The 20,755-nt window shown below is 39.3% G+C and overlaps 2 protein-coding genes and 1 pseudogene across 5 annotated transcripts in view; 1 reads left to right on the top strand and 2 right to left on the bottom strand.

The window, feature by feature from the left end:
• Window positions 1-20,755, top strand: part of LOC146581175 (protein NLRC3-like) — a 442,961-nt gene that overhangs the window by 44,613 nt on the left and 377,593 nt on the right. The window lies entirely within an intron of this gene.
• Window positions 1-20,755, bottom strand: part of LOC146581185 (NACHT, LRR and PYD domains-containing protein 12-like) — a 503,983-nt pseudogene that overhangs the window by 361,858 nt on the left and 121,370 nt on the right. The gene's annotated exons all lie outside the window — the stretch shown is intronic.
• On the bottom strand, window positions 1,191-19,228 carry LOC146581187 (interferon-induced very large GTPase 1-like). 3 transcript variants are annotated; one of them, XM_085267556.1, is made up of 6 exons: window positions 19,220-19,228; window positions 16,562-16,593; window positions 13,149-13,263; window positions 12,416-13,018; window positions 6,451-6,488; window positions 1,191-6,365 (listed from the first exon to the last, which is right to left on the bottom strand). In XM_085267556.1, the coding sequence occupies exons 2-6, from the start codon at window positions 16,586-16,588 to the stop codon at window positions 1,596-1,598; spliced, it is 5,553 nt and encodes a 1,850-aa protein (XP_085123682.1). In that variant the 5' UTR covers window positions 16,589-16,593; window positions 19,220-19,228; the 3' UTR covers window positions 1,191-1,595. The 3 variants fall into 3 exon arrangements, with proteins under 3 accessions (XP_085123682.1, XP_085123683.1, XP_085123684.1); XM_085267557.1 differs by having other exon boundaries at window positions 1,191-6,362; XM_085267558.1 differs by lacking the exons at window positions 13,149-13,263; window positions 19,220-19,228 and having other exon boundaries at window positions 16,562-16,589.

Raw genomic sequence — 20,755 nt, 5'->3', positions numbered from 1 at the left:
CCGTTGGACGATCACAGCCTTTTGGGGCATGCTATGGGGGACCTTGACGCCCGAGATGGGAACAGGTATGGACAGTGCATTGGAGCCCGGCCCCCTTCGGGGACCGGACTCCCAACTTGATTTCCCCTAACCTCTACACTCCTCCTCCCCCCATCTCTCTAACCACATCCATGACATCCCATTTGAAACTCCACTGGGGGGGTCCTGGACGCCTGAGAAGGGAGCAGGTATGGTCTGTGCATTGGAGCACGGTCCCCCATCTTACCTTCTCCAAACAGTTCAGTGGACGGGGATGGAGCTGAGAGGAAAACGGAAGTAGAGACCGAACATGGTCCAGGAGGCTACTCATGACGTGCGGCGGCCCGTGCATCTCCAATATTCCTCTATCCAACCACCCACTCGTCGGATGAGGTGGGGAGGTTCATTGCGTTTCTATCTCAAAACCCCTCATGCATGAAGCAGATACAATACATTCATAAGTTTCAAAACTACAAATGTTCTGGTGATGACTTTTGACACAGTGAAAAGAACATCGCCTCCATCTCCATGCCAGGTGCCTTTGCTGTAGCTTATCTTGCTCTCGCTTATCTTCTGGAACATCAGGCCCACATTCTGCAACAAACTGTTCTTTTGCAGGCACAATTTTGCAGTCACAAGAAAAATATGATTAAACTTTCACCTGTAAATGAGTCTACCTACAGTGTGTGTGTGTGTGTCTTGACCTTAAATGCTCTCTGGTTAGTTTCACTTTCACAAGCACGCTCAAAAGCCTGCGGTTCCTGTCTACTTTGGCACAGAGTGTACTCAGAGTAAGGCCGTTCTTTTATAATGCAATGTAATCTGCATATAAACATTTAAGATTATAAAAAGCATTCAAAAGCATTTAGGATTATAGATTCAACTCAACAGTTTACAGTGGTTATAACTGCACCTGTAATAAAGGCTAATTGGGTGACAATATGTTTAAACATCTGAATACAATATCAATGCTGTAGATTATGTTATTAATGCAATGGTAATGATTATGTTTACGAACAATAGCAGTAAAATATTTCTCTAATCTCCACACAACATACCATAACTGTAAATAATATCATCTATGTAATGTTCATTCAGACAATAAATGAACCTTCATGAATGTTCTTATAGGTGTTTTGCTGAGGAAACACAAAGAATATGTGAAGCAATGAATTTGACTACAAGCTTTTATTGGCTTAAAAAATGAGATTACAGTGATTTTTTTTTCTGCTGTCATTGATCAAGAATGCAATAACTTACAACATGTTTAGAAACACACCTGGCATTGTTCAAATAAAGTAAGATTCCAATAAAAGGTAAAAAAAAAAAAAAACCCAAAAACATATATATAGATATACACACACACATACATACAAAAATCCAGAAATAGGCTTTGATTTAGTTTTGATATTAAAAAAAAGTTAAAAACAAGTATGTCTAATACACCTTACCATTAAAGTGTCCTTTGAATAGAATAAGTGACTCAAGTAACTTGGAAAAAGTATTTCTGTATTATCTAAGCTTCGAACTTTCATAAAATAAAAATAAAGAAGTATTCTCAGTGTCTTCGATCATAGTTAGAGCATTTCATGCAAACTCTGAATGGCCTCTTCCTTAGTGTGGGTTTTCCACTCAGTGGGAATCTCACCATACCCTTCGAATCTTAGATCATAATAGTCTTCCAGTTCCTTCTGAAATCGATGCACAAACCATTTCCAGTACTTTAGCTTAGACTCATCAGGTGTAATCCTCCAGTGTTTATATGGTTTCCCAGCAATTTTGTACATTTTATAAGGAATGGATTCTTCTGAATCATGATTGGGGTAAAAACGCTTATCACTTGTAACCTTTGTTGTGCAGAACTCAACACTCATTTCAACAGTGTTTCTGGGGTGCCAACCACAGACTGCAGAAGATCGATGAAAAGGGACACTGTGGTCTTCAGGACTGTGATCTTTAATGGTGTTGGTACAAACAGCTCCACAGAATGGGCAGGTTTCCCAGCAGCAGTTACACAGCTGATCAATGAGGATTTGATCAGGTCTCAGTCTGAATTCCTTTACCTTATCCAGAGAAAGCTGGCTCACCTCCTCTTTGATGGATGCAAGACGTCTCTCAATTTCCTCTTTAAGAAAATCAAAATTGTTTATGTCCCTGAAGTTTTGACAAGAGATGGCATCAAGACTCAGTTTATCTTTGTTGAAACTGGAAAACTCCTTAACCCACATTTCTATGTTTCCACTCTGTATTTTGACATTTTTTGTTGCCTCTGTTAAAGCTTTACAGACAAAATCATGTATATCATCCACATTTTCCCTTAGTATATCGAGTGCTTTATCTTTGTTTTCTCTGAAAATATATGTGTTGACCTTCTCTTCTATAAAAGCCTTTACTTGCTTCCTTGGACTTCGAATGTAGGTGATGAAAGCAAGAAAATCCTCTTTATCTGCAAGTGATTTCAACAAATGTTTCTCCAAGTTCATTCTGTTCCCACTAAATGCTGGTAAAGTGCACCTCATCTCTCCAGCGAGATCAATGGCAGTCTTGTTAAAAACAGCCTCAACAATGGAAACCTTCAGTTTTCCACAGATCATTTCTCCAAACACAACAGCAGATGAGCTTCCTTTGCAGAAGCTTCTGAAAATATTGTAGTATTGTGTTTTCTTACTGACTAAGTAAGTGTGTGCATCATTGTTCATTGTGAATGTTTTATGAGACTGTGAAAGCCAACTGCCTGCTATGTTAAATATGTACAATAAAAGATCAACTGTGAACTCCTTCTTTAAACTATATGTCTTGTTTGATTCAAACCCCTTTACTGTCTTCTGAACAGTTTTGGCTACCTCTAGTAAGTAAGTTGAACTGTAGCCTCTTGTTGCTACAGGTTTGCTCTTAATTGCCTCAAGCGACTGTTGTTCAGTGCTGTTTATGAGGGTTCTGATCATGTCCTGGTCCTCATACTGAAAAACATGCTTAATCTTATATACAATTTTTTGAACACCGTCTTTGAAAACTTTAACTGCTTTTTTTATCTTGCCTTGTCCCGCTGTGTCTTGCTGCTTGCTGAAGAATATATAATCAGAGTAGTCACCACCCTCAGATATCCTTTTGTACTTGCCACTACTTTTAGACTCATTTATGAGAGACCATTCAAAACCAATCTCTAGAAAGATGAGCAATTGGTCATTTTCCAGTTCAATGTCCTCAATAGGTTTTGTGTCTGCGGTTAATTCTTTTACCCAGTCACTCCAAACAGTATCAAACTGTTCTTTAAGTTCTTCTTCATCTTTTGCCTTGTCTTTTAACTGGTGAGCAAGCTCTTTGCTCTTTTGTAGTAGCTTGTTCTCAAACTCTGGCTTCTTATCATCCAGCTTTTTGCAAGCTTTCTTCTGCTGGATAACTTCTTTCAGTTTTTTTTCCACTCCTCCAACCAGTTCCTCTTGGAATTCCTTTATTTTGTTTTCAAATCGGCCTCTCCACTGAACCAACATTTCTTTGTCTCTGTCATCATCAAAGTACTTTGACATATCTTTTTGAACTTCTTCATATTTCTTACTCATTGCATTAAAAAGATATTTACGCTCAACACTGTATAGTTCTCCATTTTCAATTCTGGTATGAAGTAGGTTTTCAATGATGATCATGTTGCTCCTGAGTGCCCAGGTCCAATTGCCATATTGGACCTCAAGTTTTCTGTAAACTGCAATTTCTAATGTGTTTTTAAAGCTGAAAACAAATTGCTCATTCATCAGAGCTTTCCAGAGATCATCAATTTTACGTTTGAAATATGACAGATTGATCCCAGCAGACAGTTTAGCCTTAGACAGGATAATGTTCTTCATCTCTTGAACACTTTCACTGTAGCCTGGATTTGGAGGAGCCATTGGCGGACTTCCTTCCCACAGCTGGGCAAAGTATTTCACATCTTTTTGCACATCAAAGCCAATGACATCACTGAAGCACTCAGCATCACACAGCTCCTCTTTGGCAGCTAACTTAGCCATCTGATCCAGTTTTTCTTGCAGGCGTCTTTTCCCATCCATGTTTTTCTCAGCAGCTGAAATATCTGTCACATTCTGGTGAACAAACACACAACTTGGAGAAAGTTTAACTTTCTTCATCCTCATGAATGCCTGAACAACAATCTGTAGGACATCCTGCATCTCAGCTGGATTCTCACCAAAGATGTTGATCAGTGTCATATTTCCCAGGCCAACAACAAATGTTGCCAGTTCATTATCATGATGAAGAGTGTCATTTCCTGCTAGCTCAAGAGCACGAAGTCCTTCAGTGTCCACAACCAGGACATAGCTAAACTTGAAGTCTTTCTTGAGTTCCTCTGACACTTTGACCAGCTGCATGTAGGCACCCTTTGTGCATCTGCCAGCACTTACGGCAAACTGCAACCCAAACATGGCATTCAGCATTGTTGATTTACCACTGCTTTGTAGGCCCAAAACTGACAACACAAAAACTCTCTGGTCACCTAGTTTCTTGATTACTGCATCTAAAAGACTAGAGATCCATGTTAAAGGCACATGACCTGCATCACCATCCATCAACTCCACCGGTTGTCCTGAAATCATCAACTCTGCAGCCAGTTCAGGGTATTTAGCCCAGTCAGTGTTTCTACTCTCTGCTTTTACTGCTCTATGGGCTTCATAGATCTGTCCCATTTCTCTGAAGATGTGCTCCAAGCCAAATGTTGCAGACTGCAGTCTTTTGGATATTTGTTCAAGCTCAGCTTGGCTTTCTGTCAACAGATCAGATTTGTCATGTTTCTTCTTTAGATTCAACACCTCAGTCCACTTTTCATCATAACTTTGGAAAATTGAAGATAGATCATCTGTGGATAGGGCATCTATTAAGATCTGAATCCATTTTAGGAAGTACTCCTTTTCCTTTGATGACAAAGAAAAGAGACTTAAAGCAAATGACTTAATCACTTTACTGTGTGAAACTCTGCATTGATCCTGTCGTATTTTCATCATTTGCTGTTCTTTTTTACTTTTTTCCATCTCAGTGTGCCCTTTAAGATGATGCATTTCTTTATTTATTCTACACCAGTCATGCCACAGATCACCTTGGCATGGGAGAAATTCATCTTTGATCTTTGAAATTTCCATTCCTTGAAGCATATTTAATATTTTCTCTGCAGCAGATTTCCCTTTTTGACAGATCGTTTCATCTTCATCCACTGTGACACCAGAGACTTTTGCCATGGATTCAAGCCTGAAGGATGTATAAGGTCCAGATAAAATCTCTCCAATAATTCCTTTTAGTTCTTCAGAAACATCTGACTGGCTTCTGTCTTTCACACCCATTTTGTATTTTCCATTTTTCATCTGGACTGCACCACAAACATTATCAGCCATGAGAATGATGAGAGGCTTTGGTGAGCTGTAAAGGTCTTTGATGATTGTAGCACTTTTTTTGCCTTTTTCAAGAGTTTGTACAAGAACAACATTCACTGAAGATTTTTCAAGCAGTATCTCACGCTGCTTGACAAATGACATGGCATCACCATGAAGATTACAGAGGGCAATGCAGTCAGTGAAGAAGTCATTGGGTTTTCCAGCTGGGCAGTACCAGGCAATCTCTGCCACACCGTCCATCAGATGGCAAGTTTTGGTGCTACCTGGGCATTTCCTGTTGAAAAATGTGCTGTGCCGGTCATTGATCAATGTGTTCATGAGCTCAGATTTAGACACTGATGGTGAACCTACACGGAAGAATAGTACCATGAGTGTCTCAGCTTTGCAGATTGGCATACTCTTCACGCTGATACTTAAAGAAGTTTTCTTCCATGTTCTTGTTATCTGTCTGAATGTCCACAGAGGACATTCAATATCCATTGTGACTGGATCAGGAACAAGCAAAGGTAAGGCATACTGACACTGTGATAGTTTTGTAACCAGGATCTGCTTAAGGAAGCTGTTTGAGCAGTGAAATACTGCCATCTGAACATCCATTGGATGCACATGAGCCTCTTTTGATTCATTGAGGTCTATGCTGCTGCTAAATAGTGTATCAAAGTCATTATCATCTGTATTACAACAGTCAGACAGTTGAACTGGTTTTGAATGGCTCACGGCAGCACGATCTTGTCTTATTGGAATATATCTGGCTCTGTAGTCTAACATCATGAACCTCTGAAGAAAAGCATGAGCTAACTCTGTCTCTAATATGTCATGGCTCTGTATCACAGGAGGACCTATTTTAAGAAAGTCTGCACGGGACATCTTCTTCTGATATTTGTCTTGAAGGTTAAGTCTGATGAGAAGTCTTTCAATTTCTGTTTGGCATTCTTCTTTATCAATGTTCTCTTCAGAAATATTCACAGACTGCTGTAAAGAATAGAGAACCATTGTATGTCGAACATTAAATAAATTTATCACTGTAAAGTTTTTGAAAAAAATGAGATGTTCTGACCTTATCTCTGTTTCCACTGTTCCCCATATTAAAGATTCCTGTAGGAGAGAAATAATTTAAAACATAATTTACCAGAGGAACAGATGAAGGCACTTCTGAATTATGTTGGGCTCACTTACACCCCATTTAAACACCATTTGAGGTGGTTTTTCCATTGTATTTTTTTAAGTTAAAACTTCAAACTGTAAAACACAATTTATTTCCTATGTATCAGACTTCTCAAAGTATCCGCTATTTAGCTTTATAACAGTTTTACAGTAGTCCTGAAACTGGTAGTATCTCAACCAGACCTACAAGATTAATGGAAATTTCCAAAAGTGGATTCTGTTCATCTGGATGTAGTGTTTTAAGTGGGAGAATTGTTTTGTCATCCAATTAAAAGTAAAATAAAATAATAAAAAAATAACTAAAATTTTATTTGTATAGCACCTTTCAAGACAAAAATCACAAAGTGCCTAACAAAAAAACTAAAACAAAAACAGAACTCAACCAAAAGCAAGTTTAAAAAGATGGGTTTTTAGCTGTTTTTTAAATTACACCACCGATTCCACAGATCTCAGGCTTAAAGGAAGGGAGTTCCAGAGTCTGGCGGCCACAGTTACAAACGCTCTATCACCTTTTGTTTTCAGCCTTGTATGTTGGACAACCAACAAGCCCTGATCACATGACCTCAGGGACTTGCTGGGGATGTACTGATGTAAAAGATCTCTGATATAGGTTGGTGCTTGTCGATGCTGAGCCCTTAATGTCAAAGTCAAAATCGCGAAGTGGATTCTGAATTTTATGGGGAGCCAGTGGGACTGGATCAGCAGAGGTGTGACGTGGGAGTATTTAGAAAATTTGGTCAGAAGCTTTGTGGCAGCGTTCTGAACAAATTGCAAATGATCCACGGAGGCTTTACTTAAACAAGTGAACAAAGAATTGCAATAATCCAAACGAGATGAGACAAATGCATGGATGACCATTTCTAGTTGTGAGCGTGAAACAATGGGACTCAGCTTAGCAATATTTTTAAACGATAAAAACAGGAGCGAACCAATAAATTAGCATGAGTGTCCAAGGTCAGAGCTGAGTCAAAAGTTACACCAAGGTTCCTGATAGAAGGTTTGGCAAATGTAGAGAGAGGGCTCAAATTTTCCACAACCAAAGGCACCATTTTTTTGGGAGCACACACAAGGACTTCAGTTTTCTCCTCATTTAGCTAAGGAAAGTTATCAGCCATCCATCCCCTAATGGAATCTAAGCACCTATGCAAAATCAGTAGTTTGGAAACATCTTGGGGCTTAAATGAGATATACAACTGAATATCATCTGCATAGCAGTAATAACAAATATCTTTACACGTGCTCAATAAGTTCTGAAGAGGGAGTATATACAGCAAAAACAATAAAAGCCCCAAAACAGAGCCCTGTGGCACACCATATTCAAGAGAAGTAGAAGAGGACCTGTACTTAGAATTAGCCACAGAAAAGATCGTTCACACAGATAAGATGCCATCCAGTCCAAAGCAGACCCTGATATACCCACCCAATGTCTCAGCCTTTCTAGCAAAATGTGATGGTCAACAGTATCGAAGGCAGAGGTCAGGTCCAACATAAGCAGGACAGAGCTTTCTCCTGCATCATAATTCATCAGGATGTCACTGGAGACTCTAATAAGTGCAGTTTTAGTAGAGTGTGCTCTACAAAAACCAGACGGGAATTTTTCCAGAATGCTGTATTCATCTAGGACAGCTATAAGCTGCTTAGCAAAAAACCTTCTAAAACCTTAGCAATGAATGGTAATTATGAAATTGGTCTGTAGCTGCCAAGAAGAGAAGCGTCAAGCTTAGGTTTTTTTTTTAACAAAGGGTGAATGACAGCATTCTTACAATAACCAGGGACCTGACCAGAAACCAGTGAAGTATTGATAATTGTAAGCACACAGGGACCAATAAACTGAAAGACATTTTTAAACAAAGATCCAGGTAAAATATCAACAGAGCAGGAGGACGCTTTCATCGAATTAACTAATTTGACCAGCTCAGGTAAGGACACATTTAAAAAAATATCCTGTCTCAGAATGACGCTAAAAAACTAGTTCATGCATTTATTATTTCTCGGCTGGACAAGTGTAATTCATTATTAACAGGATTTCCTAAAAGCTCTCTGAATTGAAAAGCCTTCAGTTGATCCAAAATGCTGCAGCAAGAGTCCTGACAGGGACTAGAAAGACAGAGCAGATTTCTCCAGTATTGGCTTCCGTTCATTGGCTCCCTGTTTAATCCAGAATTGAATTCAGAATCCTGCTCCTCACATATGAGGACTTGAATAATCAGGCCCCATCTTATCTTAATGACCTTGTAGTACCATAACCCAATTAGAGCACTTCACTCTCACACTGCATGCTTACTTGTTGTCCGTAGAGTATTTAAAAGTAGAATGGGAGGGAGAGCCTTCAGTTTTCAGGCCCCTCTTCTGTGGAACCAGCTTCCAGTTTGGATTCTGGAGACAGACACTATCTCTAGTTTTAGAATTAGGCTTAAAACTTTCCCTTTTTTCTAAAGCACGTAATTAGGGGTGAAACAGGTGGCCATGAATCCTTCCTTAGTTATGCTGCAATAGATGTAGACTGCTGGGGGATTCCCATGATGCATTGAGTATTTCCTTTTCAGTCACTTTTCTCACTCAACATGTATTAATGGACCTCTCTGCTGAATCACACTCATTATTACTTTCTGGCTCCCTTCTCAGGGCAGGGATAGCTCAGTAGGTAGAGTGGTGGCCCCATGATCGGAAGGTCGGGGGTTCGACTCCACTGAACGGCTACCCTGAGGTACCCCTGAGCAAGGTACCGTCCCTACACACTGCTCCCCGGGCGCTGCATTGGTGGCTGCCCACTGGGTGAATGGGTTAAATGCAGAGGAACTATTTCCCTATGGGGACTAACACAACACATACATCTACAGCATGTCTTTCATCCTGTATTTTTTTTCTCACCCCAATCGGTCACAGCAGTTTGCCAACCCTCCCTTAGCCTTGTTCTGATGGAGGTTTTTTCCCGTTAACAGGAGGTTTGTCTTTGCCACTGTCGGGTCATATGATTGTAGCCAGATGGGCTACTCGCCTTTCTTTTTCTCTCTCTCTCTCTCCTGCGCTCGTTCTCTTCGCTGCACAACTAGGTTAATTGGGAACCCACCTGCATATTGATTGCAGGGTGGCATTAGCCCATGTAAAGCTAAGCCGGTGTTTTTGTTGGATCATTCCTCCCGTGCATTCAGCGCAAAGCAGCAGTAAATGCTGGCACACTGCGACGGACTGATCAGCAAGAGCAGATTATATGACAGCTACAGGTATGCTCTCGCTTAACCTTAGATCCCCTCCGAGTACTGGAATTTGTGTTAATATAGTTTTTGCGGCCTGTTGTAGCGTGGCAGTTTGTTTTATTCCGACGTTGCGGAGAGAGGTGCTCGTGTTATCCCCACCAGCTGAGAGTATAGCGCCTCCGGTCCTGGGGTAAGCCATTAAAACTACCTTTATTAGCATTCATAGCTATAAGAGTCTAAGGTTACATTTATCTGTTTTAGGGTTTGACTGCTGTATTCACCTCTCCGTGGCAAATGGCCCAACTCAAATCGGAAGAGTGAAACGCCTTCCCAGCTGCTGTTGTGAGGACTCCTCCTCGGTGGAGCCTGCTGTCTTGTCTTGTCTCGTTTTGTCTTGTTTTAGCTTGTCTTATCTTGTTTTTATTAAGTAGGCTTACCTTTTTCTGGTTCGCCTGGTTTTAGTCTATTTCATTCTGGACTGTTGCTCGTATCCACGCTTCTGTGATCAGGCTGAAGCGACCCTCTGCCCAAGTGTCGTGCTGGGACTTTAAATCGCCTTGGTTGCTGGTCTCAGTCGGTGGAGAGCCAGACCGGCTTGCGATTGAGAATAATTACTACCAGCACGAGTGGTAGTTTGACCCGTGGGGTATAAGCCTTCCTGTGTGTGTGATTTCTTTTATTAAAGTTATTAAAGTGTGTTTTAGTTTTTTATGATCTGTAGCGAGCCTGACGCTCAGTGTCCTTTTATTCTTTTAACATATTTTCCTGTGTTTTATTTCAGTGAACGGAGGAAGTGCCAGTGGCCCTGGGACCTCAGGTGGTGGGTCGTTTTTACACTTTCTTTTGTACAGCACCGGGTGGGCTGCAGTGATTCTTTTTGTGTAATTTTCTTTTGGTTCCACGGCTGCTGGTAAGTCCAAGTTCCATGATTGTTTTATTTTCACTTTAGGACACTGTCAACAAGGACGCTACATCTTGATTTTTAATATTTTATTTATTTTTACTATAAATAAAACTGTTTTAATATTGGAGCCAACCTGCCTCAGTTTGCATCCTTGAATCTGTGCGGCCTCCTTTTATTACTTTTATCTATTTTTCTTAAATATATTTCCTGGGGGTGAAATTCCCCTAAGTGGCGTTGTCATTTTATTATTTCCTTTTATCTAACCCCGCCGACCACTTGGTCACATGATGATTATTTATTTTTTTCAGAATGTATTATTGCAAGGTCTACCATACAATATAAAGTGCCTTGAGGAGACTATTGTTGTGATTTGGCTTTATATAATTAAAACTGAATGGAATTTAATATCTTGTATGTGTGTGTGTGTGTGTGTGTGTGTGTGTGAGTGAGAGAGAGAGAGAGAGACACCTGGTTTAGGGGGGTATCATCACCAACACCTGAGAATTGGTAGTAGGCCTGGATCCTGTACCTGGATCCTCCATACTCGGTTATCAAGACTAGGTGACGTACCCTCTAAAGATCTAATAGATGGTGTGAATGCAGCACTATTGACGATACCTACCCCCATCATTACTGAGGCAAACCAGCTGATCTACACCATGGCAGCAGTGATCAGTGAGATGCTTGGCTAGAAGTTGAACAACCAAAAGGAGCAGTACTCTCCATGGCGTAGGAGACTAGAGGCCAAATCAAGGTAGCAACTACATAGCACATCATTATATATCAGCTAGTCAAATCTCAGTAACCCTAAAAAAACATCACTAATGTTTAGTTAGTTTAGTAACATGGGTGGCTGTAGCTCAGGTGGCAGAGCAGGTCAACCACTAATCAGAAGGTCGGTGGTTCGATCCCAGGCTGCATCCTGGCTGCATGCCAAATATCCTTGGGCAAGATACTAACCCCATGTTTGCCTACTGGTGGTGGTCAGAGGGCGCCTGTGTCCGGCAGCCTCGCCTCTGTCAGTGCGCCCCAGGGCAGCTGTGGCTACAATGTAGCTTGCTATCGCCAGTGTGTGTGTGAATGACTGAATGTAGTGTAAAGCGCTTTGGGGTCCTATGGACTAGAAAAGCGCTATACAAATGCAGGCCATTTACCATAGTTTTCTTTCTTTATTTGTGTCAGAAGTGATAGCAGAGCTACATGTTTTAATTTTTCAGAAATCCCCCCAGTCAAACATGATATGTCATTTTAGATTGAAACTAACAGAGTTAGACCTTAGCAGGGAGTTAGCTCGCTAAACTTCACAAATTCCGCTTTTCATGGATGCCTGGACCTTAAAAGCAATGGTTACATTGTCACACTGAACATTTTATTAAAGATGAAAGAATTTAGACATTTTGTACCTCTCAGTGTTTTATAGACTTTAGGACCTGAAGTGACGTTTGGATCCAGAAACAACTAATGATTTCACACTGGTAGGCAAATAGCCTACAAGAGTTAGTTTTATGTAGCTGTGGTCTGTTTTAGAGCAAAGATTTACCCCTAAATTAGTATAAAACTGTGTTTACATAGTGTATTTGTTATAACCTAAATAAAAATCCTGTAGCTTTAAATTATTAAAGCTGCAATTATGTCACTCAGATCGGTCTTTGTAAAATAAAATAAGATAAAAAAAACAATTATAAAAGAAAGAAAAGGTTAAAAAATAGGGTTAAAAACATTAGATCTAAAAAGTTTTTTCTACAATAAAACATTACCTTTTGGATTTTGGTAAGAAGCTGAAGAATCAATCTGGTCTGCCAGTTCTTTGAAGGTTTTTTGGCTCAGGTTTTCTTGCCCCTCTTCGTCCTCATCAGACATCAGTCTACTGTAGCAGGGGGGAATGTTTTCAAAGACCATGACATCTATCTTTTCCAACAGAGCGATCACCTCTTTTTCATCTGTCATACTTTTTATACATTTATGGCATCTTTTATCAGCAAAACAGCTTTTAGTTTTCAAGTCTGCCAGTGCACTTTCACATTTTTCACCTGGCTCATAAGTCACAACTATCATTATATAGGAAAGGAATCTTTTCCCCAAAGCTTTTTCTAGCCTTTGTATTCCTGTACTGTAATGCTCGTTATGCAGACCACATGGTAACAGTAAGAGAAAGGCATGAATTTCCTGATTTAATAGGATTTTGTCAATGTTTTTGACACCAAGCATGTTAATGACGGAAATGTGCCGACCACACATGTCATACAGCCTGGATGAAAACTGTTTTTCCAATTTGTTGTCATGATCAATTAAAATGTTTTCAGGTCCAATCTCAATAGAGTTTATATCACCAATTAACAAAAGTGTGAGCTCCGGTGACTCTGGAAAAAACAAAAAACAGAAGGTTACACTGGTTAGAGCAGCATCGTTAAAACATCTTAGAATTTACCGAAATTAATTATTGAAAAATACTAAACATTAATTAAACTAAATTCCTAATTAACATATTACCTTTTTCATTGCTTGCACCTAATTCCATTATTGTTTTACTCTGTCCAAGTTCCTTGTCCTTTTCATCACTGTCTTCTGAGTGTTGAGCTTTATAAGCATCTTTATTTGGATCAGACTAAGAAAAGAGGTGAATATTTTTCTTTAGACATTGCCTTTATAAATAAAATCCCTTCAGGGGTAAGGGCTAGGGTTAGTGACATCCACGTAAGTAAATCTCCAAAAGTTGATTCTGTTTATCTGGACATAATGTTTTCAGTGGGAGAAACGTTTTGACACTTGTCCAAGTGACTTCTTCAGTTGAAGCTGACTGCAGGTTTCCCCAATCCTATAAATAGTCGCGCCAAGACAAATCTCGCTAGTGGAACTGATCACAGCCACAGAAACAGCAATTCCAAACAACATTATTGCAAAAATGAAAGCAGAGCAACTACGGACGAAAGTGTCGGCCTGTCTCAGCAATGCAAAGCCCCAGCATCCAACATTACCATGGAGGAGAGGAAGGCACTCACATCACTTAATGACAACAACATTATCCTTCCGGAGACAAGGGTAGGTGCACAGTTTTGCTAAACCAGAAAGACTATCATGAGAAAATTTTGTCACTGCTCAGTGACGAAAATACTTAGGAGTCCCTGAAATGAGACCCAGGAAGTGGTTACAGGAAGAGGGTGATACACTGTCTGAAGCAGTTAGAACAAGACAATGCTATTGAGCGGACCTCATCCCACAGGCTATACCCAGGAGAATCTACACCAAATCTGTTTCCTGCACTCGCTCTCTTTTTTGTTCTCTCTGATTGTGTAATAAAGGTAAGAACATGTATTTATAAGTTACACTTGTGTTCAAATCCTGCAGCTTATCACACATTTGATTTCCATGTGTGACAACTGCAAGTGTCCAGAGTGAGGACAGACTGTGGGACCCACTGCTGCACATCGTCTGTGAGACTTTGCACAACTGATGAGCCACCAGGACAAACTCAGCAGTGTGTGAGGAAGAGGAGGAAGAAGAGCCAGCAGCAGCTGACAGATGGAGAGAATAGACAGACTGTTCCCTGTTTGTGAAGGACTGCATGAAATGTTTAAAATAACTAATTGTGTGTCATGAATCAGTCCTATTAGGTAATGTTATAATAATTTTATCGTTCCAGTGTTTTCAGTGTGGGAGAAAGGCCTTCAAGTTTAATACTATGAAAGTCAGTAACAAGTTTAATATTCAGAAACCTAAAGTATGTATCAGCAGCAGAATGGATCTAAAAATAAATGCCCATGTTTTTTTTTCTGTTCTATGAAGCTTTGGGTGTTTTGGGTTAGTCATACTGCTGTGTTTGTTGCATCATATTGCTATAATATTGTACATGCTTTATATATATGCACCTGGTTTGGGAACAGCAGCAAGGAGGACGGATGAGATCTGCAAAGAGTGGTGCACTCAGCCGAACGCATCATTCAATCAGAGCTCCCTGACCTGCTGTCCATCTACACCAAGCAGTGCAAGACCAAAGCTAGGAAGATTATGATGGACCTCTCCCATCCCAACAATGGACTCTTCTCAATGTTGAGGTCTGGGAAGACTTTCCGCCCCCTTAAGGCCAAAACAGAGAGAATGAAGAGGAGCTTCTTCCCCCACGCTATTCGGGCCCTGATCCAGGTGTAGGACTGGACTCTCCCACACACATCACATCACTATGATCAAAGGAGCTTGCAAAGAGCACTATAAGACTGGACTCTCACACACATCACATCACCACACACACTCTGATTTTTCTTCATGCACACTTCCTATAATTTTTTAATCTCTTTCTGCTATTTGCACATTTTTACTGTAAATTTCTAAGTTAAATCTGTAAATTTTGTAATAACCTGTAAATTGTAAATACTGTAAAACCACTGTCATTTAATGGCCGGGCATTGCATTGCACACCTACAAGCATTTCACCTCATGTCATACTGTGCATGGTTGTGTGTGTGACAAATAAAATTTGAATTTGAATTTTAAATTTGATATTTTGAGGTAAGTTGATCTATAGTGTTACATCATATTCTATAAAGATGTGTTTGTACTTTCTGTCCAGTTTGACCCATTTGGCAGAATTCAGCCTGTTTAAGGCTCTGACATGTATTCTGTGTCTTAAAGCAGTTATAACATTATCTGATTTTCTCACCCAATAAAGGAATATTTAATATATCAGTCTACTCTTCATTTTATTAGAAACAGTTATCACAGCTCATACATTTTCTTTGTACACATATATGTAAGCATTGAGCCAAATGTAATAATGCCAACATATTAAAAGAACAACATTTGTCTCATATATATATTCATCCTCCAAGACAGCAGACCCTGAATTGGGACACAGCCACTATAAATACACATAGGAAAATTAGGAAACTGCGCACAGGAGGGAGACATAGCCAAACCTAATTGACATGACAAGACAGGGAGGTTGCAAACTGAATACGCTGACATAAGACAAAGACCGTCACAATAAATAATAATAATGGATTGCATTTTATATAGCGCTTTTTGAGGCCCTCAAACCTATACTTATAACAAACCCATTTCTGTAATATATCTATATATCTATATTATTGCTAATATATATTTTGTAATATATCTATATAATGGCTAAAACACTTCTGGATGGATGCAAACTGCATTTTGTTGCCTTGTACCCGTGACATGTGCAATGACAATAAAGTTTAATTCTATTCTATTCAAAGCGCTTTACAATTCCACTATTCATTCACTCTCACATTCACACACTGGTGGAGGCAAAATACAGTTGTAGCTACAGCTGCAATAATGCGGCAAATAAAAAATAAACAACTCAATACACTGGGTCACAGACCCAGGACCATGACAGTTCCTTTACTTATAAAACATCAAGATTGTGGTAAAAAACCAACACGATTATACACTTGTGGCTTCAGGCCAGCTGTGGCAGCCATGCTGCAACGTAACATATTACAAAAATTAAGAGATGCACAAATGGCAGAAGCAGCACCAAGATTGTATTAAGTGACACGTGATGTTCATCATGCAGTGTCCGCAAAACAAGCAATGCAGTGAGCATGAGTAGGTCATTACAATGCGGTAATTGCTACATTTCACCAACTCTGTCACTGCCACTGATCTTCATTATCTAATTATTTAGATATAAAATAAAAATAAAATTCAGAGAAATATAGTGGTCCTTAAAATCTGTTTCAGAATTTCATTGATGGTCATTTATCTCATAAACAATGGCACACTGCTATCCTCGACATAAGCTGCCTTTATAAGTTAAAAGTATGAGCATTGGTATCTCTGATAAGGTCAAACTATTGACTTGGTACTGAATAAATTCCAAAATTTGCTGTATTACACAACAATAAAATGCGGCTCTAAGATGATAATAAATAAGTCTTTACCTTTTTGCCAGCGGCTGCCTTTTCCATATGGACTGCAGATTCATGCAACAGAAAGTAAAATACATAAATAAATAAATTATGATATATAATTTTGGTAAAGAGTTAAAAGTTAAAAACTCATTTATGCAAGAGCCAAAAAAAATTGAATAGAATTGAATTGAAAAAGAATTGAATAGAGTAGAGTAAAGTAATTACCCCTTCATAATTTGAATTGTGCGGATATTAACATGTTACAAGACAAACGAAAACAAAAAACTCGTCTCTTCACCTTTTTCCCTTTAAGGTCACAAAGCTCTCTTCTTAAGACAATCACATTAATACGGGGTGTCAAACTCAATTGCACAGGGGGCCAAAACTCAAGGCACACTCTAGGTCACGGGTCAAACAAGATAAGCATTTATTGAACACACTATACTTTTTTAAACATAAATGTGAATAAAAACAGGCACGAATATTATTCCAGAATGAATAAACTTTAAAAAGAGAAAATTTAACTTTAAATATTTTGCTTTTCATAAAAGTATATCCTATCAAAATTATGCAAGTTAGAAGTATGAACATGCTCCCAAAAACCCCAGAAAAAATAAATGGAAGCATACACAAGGTTCGAGCCGCATGGGGTATTGCTTCAGGAATGGAACTAATAAATTGTGTGCCATTCAGTGTCGTACTTTGCCTTGAGGGTACCATTACACTGCAACTTCATCTGAATATGTGCAGTTTCCATGTAAATGGGTTGTGAAGCACCTTGAAATTCTTTTTTTTGTGCTTCAAAGTCACCAAAGCGCCGTGCAAACTCTGTGTGCAGTGCGCTCAGTTTGTCAGCAAAGTGCACCGACTTGGTTAAACATTACTGGTGCATTTGTGACAGCTTCACTTGAAATGCCTTCACTGCATCATACACGCCATGTCCATGAACTGACAGATTTGCTTGCTGAGCTCAAAAACTCTATTGAGAACTTTTCCCTAACTCAGCCAACGGACCTCTGTATAAGAAATGTTGGCAAACTCTGAATCTATTTCCCACATAAAAGACTAAAATTGACAGTGATTTAAACCTTTAGCTCAGATAAAATTCATGGTTTGCCTTACGTTGATCATTACATCCTGCATTTTTATTACTTTACCACACAGTGTTTCCTGGTGTATGATGCAGTGGATATATAGTTCTCCTCTGGCATCTTTACTGACATTCTGCCGACTAGTCCACTTTTTTTCACCGCACAACAGCGACGCTCGATCTGTTGTAAGTCCAATGAGTTTTTCCCAGCGCAGTCTCATGTCGGTTTACACTTTGACATACGTTTTCAAAAATGTCTTTTCCTGTCGTTGTACCGTGCATCGACTTAATGTTCAATATTTCCACTCCACGGATGAAGATGGCCAGCTGTGCAATGTCCATCATGTTTGTACTTTCATCCACAGCACAGAGTATGCAATTAAGTTTTTGCTTCTTTCACACAACTGTGTTCTTAAATCAGTGGCCATCTCACAAACCAGATCAGCAATCAAACTTCTCCTCTGGCTCACATTTGCCAAAATCTGTGTTTTGTCTGGACATAAGACCTTGCACACCATCATCATGCAGCTCTTTGGAGTGGTAAATGGCCGGACTGATTTGGCTAGCTCCTCTGCTACAATAAAACTTGTTTTCACAACAGCTTCCCTTTGTGATTTTGCTCTTGTGGAAAACATCTGCAGAAATGTTAGATTCTTCTTTAGCTCTTCTACCTTCCATAGTTTCTTCCCTGCATTTAGGTTTTTCAGCTTATCCTGATGTTTTGTCTCGTAGTGCCGTCATAAATTAAATTCCTTAATTACAGCCACATTAGCTCCACAAATAAGACACACGGGTTTACCAGCAATGTCTGTAAACATATATTCAGCCTCCCATTGGTGCTGAAAGGCTCTGTTTTCAGACTCAACTTTTGTGTTCACCATTGCGAGGGGCTAGCTTAACAATAACAGAAGTTTGACTTGATTGGCTCGGGAATGTTCCCAGGTAGCCCAGCATTCGGCAAGGAGGCTGCAGCGCTGCATTTTGGGATCTGTTGTTTGTGTGTTAGTAGCACCTCATATCGATGGGCCATGCATAACCATAATAATAAATCCATATTAAATCATCTCGCGGCCCGGATATAAATGTATGCTGGGACCGATGTGACCCGCGGGCCTTGAGTTTGAAACATGTGCACTAATAGATAATACAGTCTAATATGGATGAAAAGTACATCCACAGTTCTGCCTCTGCAGTGTAAAATTCAGAACACTGACATGTTGGTTTTTTCTTTGGAAATTTTAACACACACAAGTCTAGAACAACAATCAAAATACTGTGTCACAATTATGCTCTTCCAGTAAGATTATAACTCTTTTAGAAGGAAAAAGTCTATTTCTTTCCAATTTCCAAAACAATTGGCCACCACATAATTATTTTTAAATACTTGTTCAGTCCCACTTTTCACAAAATAGGTTACAAGGCTTCACAGCCTAAAAACCATGTGTTCCAATCCTTTGTTCTACCCAACTTTATTTGTGATTAAATATTCTGATTTCCTGTTTGTCATCACTATTGTCTTTTATATCTCCACCTGTGCAATCAAATTTTTAAAAACACTGGAGGCTCCTCAGTCTAAACTATAATACATACAAACTCACCTTGTGTCGTTCTTTTCTTCAGCTATGACTCATTGGAGATCTGAGGTGCTTTTTATCTCTCTGCCCCAAGAAACCCCTCCCACCTTCTTTTAGCTGAGCTGGTGTGTGTGAAACTCTGCATGCATTTTAACTACTAAATCCATAATGACAAAAGCAAAAGAGAAAGAAAGACAATTCTAGTAAAGACTTGGGGCTTAAAAGAGAATTTGTGTATAGGTTATGGTTTCATAATAAGACCTGTTAGGCTAGTCCGACTTGTTACACTGCCATCAGTTGAGTTTGGATGATTTATGATTTTAGCTCCTAGCAGTTTAACACTGTAAAGAGAAACAACATGGGCTGTCAGTGAAATACTGACGGGATGTTTTGAATTAAATCATATCATATCAAATCAAATCACATCACATGTGAAGGTACACTGGTACAGCACATGAGAGTGAAATTCTTGTGTGCAAGCTTTACAAGCAACAGAGGTGTGCAAAATACAATACAATAACATAAAAATAAAGCAAAATATAAAAATTGAGTAAATCTGTGTCACGGTGAGTGGGGTGAGCCGTGTGGAAAAATAAAGGAGGATCCAATTGCAGGCAGTCGTGAAGGTGGTAATAAACCCAGATTCGTTTGTCCCCATGATAGAACAGAGAAGACGGACTCATAGTGTGTTAAAACATTTATATTTCTTTTTATTCAATCATCTTCCGGAAGAGAGAGACCCCTGCACAGCCCAAGCGCCAGTTGCAGAATCTCTAACATTAGAATCATAAACTTTGTCTCATATAGGTATTATTTTGGTACTTTACACGTCACAGTTTCGATACAAACATTGCTTATATGACAAAGTTCCTCTTTTCTGTCTGGCTTCCTGTATTTATTAATATGCTTGTACAGCTCTACACTAACTTCCTGTTTTTCAGTCTGGCTGAGCACTTAGTTTATGAGTCAAAAGTGGCCTTGCTCTACAAACCTTCATTATTAAAGTACATAAAACAATATAATAAGAAAATAAGGATACCAAGGATATATTAATTACATGACAGTGGTTTATTGAACACAAAGCACAAGTGGAAAAACAGCAAACACAGATTACACTAAACTATACTGGAAACAACCAAACTACTGAATACGAACCGGAACTCAAACATGAAGGAGGAAGGGTAGAGGCAAATTACGACGGACAGCAGGGAGAACACACAGATGCAATACAATGGATACACAGAGGGACCAGCCACTACAACAACAGAAGACACGACTTAAATACACTCACAGCAACACAGGGAGATTACACACAGGTGGGGGACACAGCTGCAAGTGATTAACGTGACGAGACAAGGGAGGCAAACTGAAAACACAATAAAACAGGAAACAAGAAATTACTACACAAAGACGCAGACTAGACAGAACTAAACCCTCACCAAAACATGACAACACAAAACCTGAGGACAAAACCCTAAACTACAATCACTGAACAATAGACAAATAATAAAAATAATAATAAACAAAGCACCAGAGAACAAGACAATCATTCAAAAATCA

The sequence above is a fragment of the Mchenga conophoros genome, linkage group LG3 (assembly GCF_057382185.1).
Source record: "Mchenga conophoros isolate Kocher_MC1m ecotype Shallow Benthic linkage group LG3, M_conophoros_male_GT1.1, whole genome shotgun sequence".
NCBI classification, from domain to species: Eukaryota; Metazoa; Chordata; class Actinopteri; order Cichliformes; family Cichlidae; genus Mchenga; species Mchenga conophoros.
The sequence above is the reverse complement of the archived record's forward strand: the minus strand, read 5'-3'. Positions and strand labels throughout refer to the sequence as shown.